The sequence below is a fragment of the Brassica oleracea genome, chromosome C6 (genome assembly GCF_000695525.1).
Source record: "Brassica oleracea var. oleracea cultivar TO1000 chromosome C6, BOL, whole genome shotgun sequence".
Taxonomy (NCBI): Eukaryota; Viridiplantae; Streptophyta; class Magnoliopsida; order Brassicales; family Brassicaceae; genus Brassica; species Brassica oleracea.
Window position 1 is genome coordinate 18,840,713 of NC_027753.1, and position 6,408 is coordinate 18,847,120.

General features: G+C 38.4%; 1 protein-coding gene across 1 annotated transcript; it reads right to left on the reverse strand.

Annotated features, from left to right (window-relative positions):
* Window positions 1-2,705: 2,705 nt before the first annotated feature.
* On the reverse strand, window positions 2,706-6,208 carry LOC106297655. Its single transcript, XM_013733857.1, has 2 exons — window positions 5,705-6,208; window positions 2,706-5,402 (listed from the first exon to the last, which is right to left on the reverse strand). The coding sequence occupies exons 1-2, from the start codon at window positions 6,206-6,208 to the stop codon at window positions 2,706-2,708; spliced, it is 3,201 nt and encodes a 1,066-aa protein (XP_013589311.1).
* Window positions 6,209-6,408: the final 200 nt, after the last annotated feature.

Consider the following 6,408-nt stretch of genomic DNA (forward strand, 5'->3'; position numbering starts at 1 on the left):
ACTGGTTCCAGCAGCAGGAAATGCACTAAAAAGCACGCACGGATTAGTTGCTTAAGTGATGGAACTGAAGACCCTAATATTTTTTTTTTTTGTAAACAAGACCCTAATATTTACTTGAACCATCTTTGATGTTATGATATTTTTTCTTCAAGTTTTATGACTTTTCTACCATGTTTAGTTTACTCCATCAAGTTTAATTATGATATATGAACCATGTTCGCTTCTTCTTCCATAAATAATATACGTCTTTTATTCCATTCACGTGTTGGTTCTCATATTCTAGATGTGTGGGTAATGGCAAATTAAAAACTAGAATTGCTCCGTATCTCCATTTTTAAATCCAATATAGTGTTACTTTTATTTTTTCCTACGGAATAACTGTACACTCTGAAAGGAGGGAGCTTGATTACTATTGATAAAAAAAACTGAACATTAATACCAGTTAAAACTATATTTTGTCTTCTCAGTATTATGCATTATTATTGTGCTAATATCTTCCAGATCTGAAAAAGTCACATAGACTCAAAGACTTCATGTTTCAGTTTTCTTATGAGCTCTCAACAATTGAAACAGTTTTAAGGCACCACAATCGAAACTCTTACGTGATGTACTCCTGAGTTATCGATTATTTATACAAACTTCTCTTACTCTCTTTCCTAAGTTAATCAAGCAACAGAGTCCCAGAAGAAAAAATCACAGTTTGAGCCGTAATTCAAACAAACAAATGCTAGACTCAGGTTTCAGAACAAAGACAAATGGTAAAATATGACTAAGCAAAACTGGCTGTTGAGCTGCAGAGACATGGAGAACTTCTTGGGAAGAACGCATAATATAAAAGATGTATCAAAATAGGTGAGTGAGTTGCAGAGACGTAAATCACAACTTGGGTTGCAACTCAAACAGTCAAAGTCTAAGATTCAATACTTGAAAAAGAGGCAAAAGATCAAAGATGAGGATGCTAAAAAACAGGTATTTAAGTTCAAGGGAAAAAAGCCTAACTTGAGTTGGAATCAAGCGATCAAAAAGTATGATCCGAGACTTAGAAGATTTACACAAGGTGATAGATATTGAATAAACAACTCTGGTGGATGAGTGACATGGACGAAGGCATTGCTTAAATAGCAATTCCAGAATTTAAAAGCTATGATCAAAGTTCTGGAGAAATTCACAAAAGGTAGTAGATGAATATAAAGAATTGGTTCTTATATTCTTAAAAAGAATAAAAGAAAATCAGCAGTGTAAAAATTTAAGATATAAAATTACACAAACTAAATCGAACAGTAATTATCCTTACTTAGTATTAATTTATTTTAGTATTAACTGATAACCAAACCAAAACAGAAGGAAAAAAAATGAATTCAGATTCGAATTGATTACACAAATAACCAAACGGTTCACATATATATGTAAGCAAAAACCCCAAACCGAATCCGAACCAAGAAAATTACCAAATATTTTTAGTTTTAAAATTACCAATATTTTTTTAAAATACTACTTATACACTCACAACCAGAAAAAAAAAGAATTACCATAACTTTTTTTATCCAAAATATTTTAAAATTATCCAAATCGCCGAAAGAACTAAATTAACCAAATAATTTATATCCAAATCTATCTGAATTACATGATATTTAATCCAAAATAACTAAAAACTCATTTATTATCCGAATAATCAGAAATTATCCGAAAACTCGGAACCAAATTGGAATCAATATTTTATTGGACATTAGTCTATTCCTAACATTGTTGCTTAAACCAAACTGAAACCAGAACAAATTTTACAAATAACCAAATGGTTCATATGTTTGTAGAGTAGAAAAAATAAAAAAAAATGAAAAAAAACGGAACCAAACCGAAAACCGAATGGGTTCCCGAGTATTTAAAGTATAGTTATACCTAAAATTATTAATTATGATTAGTTTTAAAATTACCAATTATTTTTAAAACACTACTTATTAACTGAAATACACGAAACAAACGAATTACCCGAATGTTATTTTATCATAATGTTTTTAAATTATTTCAGTTAACCAAAAGAATTGAATTACTCAAATAATATATATCTAAAATATATAAAATATCTGATATTTAATCCAAAATAACTAAAAACGGTCTTTTACTTAGATTTTCCGAAATTATCCAAAAAAACGCAACCTAATCACCACTAGGGTGAAAACCAATATTTTATCGTGTTGAAACTAACCTAAATCCGTAATTAAGTCAGTTGACACGTAGCATCTATAACCTGTATGAGAAAGATTTAGTTGATAAGCTTAAAAGTTATCAAACAATAAATATATAGAAGTCTATGAAATTCAAATTAAAAGTTCGTGTTGATTGTCACCTCCACTATTAGTGAAATTCAAATTACATACAATAAAAATCATATATCCAAAATGTAATTTCAAGCAAATAACACAGAGTTTATTAAATGGCATTCATATTTAAAGCAAAAAGAAAAAAAAATATTACAAGCCCAGCTTTAGTGTTTAACGAGTCCTGCCCAATTCAAAAGGAAACACATAGTTATGAATTAAAGTCAGCCCAGGTGAAAAATTAAAGTGGTGTAAGCCCATTAGTCGAATAGTGATGGCCCCTTTGGTTTCTCCGTAGTTTTGTCGTTGGGAAAGAGATGGCGGAACAGAGAGAAGGGTGGAGAAGAAATCACCAGACGAGATAGAGATGATGATTTGCCATGCTGTCTGCTACCCAATCGTCAGCCAGCACTGCATCATAGTAGATGAAATCGTCGGATGAGAAACTCGAAGCGACGATATCCTGTTTCTGATCTGCCTGTCTATGGTCAGGAATAAGGAATCCTTGTCTCTGAAGATACCTCTATGAAGTCTGCTGTTGCGTTCATTCCATATCCAGTAAATGGTGGCCTTTACCGCCATGAGAGTCAAACGCCTGATAGAACGGTTCGCAGAGAGACCCTGCAGTTGCGTAAGAGTATCATTCCAGGAATGAAGTGCAAGCAGGTTACATCGCTGGGCAATTCCAGACCAGAGAGCATGAGTGTAATCGCAGTTGAAAAAAAGATGATCTCTTGATTCATTCTCTGAGTTACAGAGGAGGCATAGCGGGTTCACAGTCAAGCCCCAGCTGAGAAGTCTGTCTCTGGTTGGGCATCTATCTAGGACAACAAGCCAAGCCAAGAAGTCATGTCTTGGTATTCCAAAGGGAGACCATACCACTTTTTCCCAAGGAACCGAGCCTGTATCCTCACACAGATACATATACATACCACCCATAGAGTAAGATTCAGTTACCTTTCCTTCCATCTCCCATTCATAGTAATCATCATCTGTAGTTAGGGCTGTAGTTGTCAGGTGAATTTGAAGCATGAGTTGAGTATCTGACCTTGCAGGAGGTATTAACCAGTTGCCTCCTTGATACAGGTTGGATAGAGTTTCGTTTTTGGAGATTCTCAATCTAGAAGTTGATGGCTTGAGATAGGAATCCAGTTGCCCAAAAGGTGACCAATTGTCATACCAGAAGCGTGTTGACATCCCGTTCCCCAAACGCCTCTTGATCATCGGGTAAATGATATCTCTCCACTTGATCAATTTGTTTACAAACCATGAGTTCCTTTGGCTTGGTTTAACACTCCAGTAGTTCGTTTCAGGCCCCTTCAAGACAATATCTTTGAACCACGCCACCCAAATGGAACCAGCTCGAAAAAACATAAGCCAAATCAGTTTAAGGGCACAAGCCTTATTCCATGTCAGTAAGTCTTTTACTCCCAGTCCTCCCTGCTCTTTAGTCTTTGTCACAGTCTCCCAAGCTACCCTTGTTGTGTGATGCCCCTCTGTGGATCCCTTCCAAAGAAACATTCCACATATGGTGTTAATTCTTTTGATGCATGATTTTGGTAGGATGAAAGTGGAGCACCAAAAGGTTGCAATGCCTGAGATTACAGTCTTGATCAACAACAGGCGACCTGCAAAAGAGAGTGATTTTGCTGACCATGATGAAACCCGAGCCTTCACCTGCTGGATTAATGGCTCGCAGTTGGAGAGCGATAGCTTCTTTGTACAGAGGGGGACACCAAGATACCTCATTGGCAGTGATCCACAAGGCATTCCCGTGGAACATTGTATAGCTGTGATCTCTTCAGCCGACAGTCCTGAAGCAAAGAAACTCGACTTCTGTAGGCTTACTGCTAGGCCTGAACGTTGCTCGAACTCATGGAGGATTTGAAGTACCCTCTGGACAGAAGTTAAGGAACCATCAATGAAGATTAACAAATCATCTGCAAAAGATAGATGTGTTAGTTTCGTTTTTGCGCAATGCTGATGGTAGTTCAAGTTCCCTTCTCTTGCCGCTTTGTTCAACATCAGTGAGAGGTTATTCATAGCCATTACAAAAAGGTAAGGAGACATTGGGTCACCCTGTCTCAAGCCCCTTCTCCCTTTAAAATAGCCATTCACAGTTCCATTATAACCTAGTGTAAAGCTTGATGTGCAGACACACGCCCTTAGCCACTGTCGAAACAAATCCGGTAGCTGAAGTCCTTCCAAACAGGCGAACAAGAAATCCCATGACAGAGTGTCAAAGGCCTTTGCTATGTCGACCTTGATGGTAATTCTCTTCTCCCCTTTGTTTTTATGATATCCATTTACTAGCTCACTTGCAAGGACATTGTTCTCAACTAGGAGTCTTCCTTTGACAAATGCCGTTTGGTTTGGGACAATGAGATCAGATAGGATAGGCTTTAGTCTAGAAACGAGAAGTCTGGAGATGACTTTATAGGTATTGTTTAAGCAAGAGATTGGGCGGTAGTCCTTGATAGTTGTTGCTCCCGGGAACTTAGGTACTAGTGACAGGATTGTAGAATTTGTTGCTCTGGGGAGGAAAGCTGATTGAAAGAATTGCTTAATCGAGATAACAACTTCAGACCCCAAGAATCCCCACGAAGCTTTGTAAAAAGCTGAAGAGAGTCCATCAGGCCTCGGTGCCTTGTTTGGGTTCAATTTGAAGAAAACCTTTGTGATCTCTTCTGTAGTAGGTTGTTGGATCATCAAGGTCTGTTGTTGCAGGTTGCAGACAAAAGTGTTAAGCGCTTGGAACCAGACAGTGGTGGACGATATGGCTGGAGGAGGAAGAAGAAGGGGGCCGAGAACAGACTGAAAATGCTGGATGGCGTGAATGCTCATTTGGATAGGGTCTGTGATGGTAACACCCGCCAGTGTGAGGAATGAACGTATCGCATTGTAACTAGCACGGGTCTGACAAATCCTCTGAAAGTATGTTGTGTTTAGGTCTCCTTCTTTGAGCCAGTTGATTCTTGATTTTTGCCTAAAATAACACTCCTCCAGGTCTCGCAGAAACAACCATTTTTGGTGGACGATTCGCTCTTCTTCAAACGTCTCAGTCGTTGGATTTTGGAGGGAACATACCTGCACAAGTTGGAGCAAACTATAAGTCTCTTTAACTCTCTCTTGTATATTAGAAAAGTTGTCTCTTTGAAGTGTTTTTAAAGTAGATTTTATGAGTTTCAGTTTCCAGCAAAGAGTGGAGAGGTTAACGGCAGAGCATCCGAGCTGAGTCCATGCATCACTGACAACCTGAGCAAAGTTTGGGATTTTGGTTAGGCTGTTTAGGAGTTTGTAAGGACGGGTGCCCACTTTAGGTAGCTGAAATGCAAGGTCTATGAGGCAGGGAGTATGATCAGATAGGGAGGGAGGAAGGAAACAGTTACATGAGGAAAGGCTGAGATGACATGATTGTTTACAAGCTGACTGTCTAGTTTTTTTGCAATAGGTTGATCAGGCTGCTTGTTGGACCAGGTGAAGAGAGGCCCTTGGAATCTGAGGTCAAAAGCTCCAAGTTGGAGCAGACAGTCTCTAAATCCGTACATTTGGGATGGGCTGTGATTATCGATGTTCAAAGAGTGCTCACAGGAGAAAAGAATTTGGTTGAAATCTCCTCCTATCATCCAAGGCTTAGTATCCAACATCAGAGATGTATGCAGATTCATTAATTCCACCCACAGGTCAGTACGCTCTTCACCAAGGTTCGAAGCATAGATGGCAGTGTAGACTATAGGCAGAGAATTCGGGATAGTTATTTCACAGGTCATCATTTGTCTTGACTGGGCAAGAGTCACCACTTTAACAGGATCACGCCAGATGAGGATTATCCGACCATCATCATCAGAAGAATGGTTAGTAGACACGCTCCATCCTCTACATAGATTGGACATAAGATGGGAGAGGTTTAATTCTTTAATATGTGTTTCCAAAAGGGCACCAAAAAGAGGCTTATGGCTATTAAGCCAATCAACAAAAGGCCGATGCTTGTCCGGATGATTTAGTCCACGGACATTCCAAAAAAAGAGTTTTACACTCATTGGGAAGGAAGAAGAGGGTCCCCCAGAGGCTGGAGAGAACCCTTAGGATCAAC

Excerpts from the sequence above, each read along its gene's own strand:
- LOC106297655 (XM_013733857.1), bottom strand. The coding sequence starts at position 6,208 with ATGTCCAATCTATGTAGAGGATGGAGCGTGTCTACTAACCATTCTTCT. Across the intron at positions 5,403-5,704 it reads TCATCTCAGCCTTTCCTCAT|GTATGTTCCCTCCAAAATCC; the intron begins GTAACTGTTTCC and ends CAACTTGTGCAG.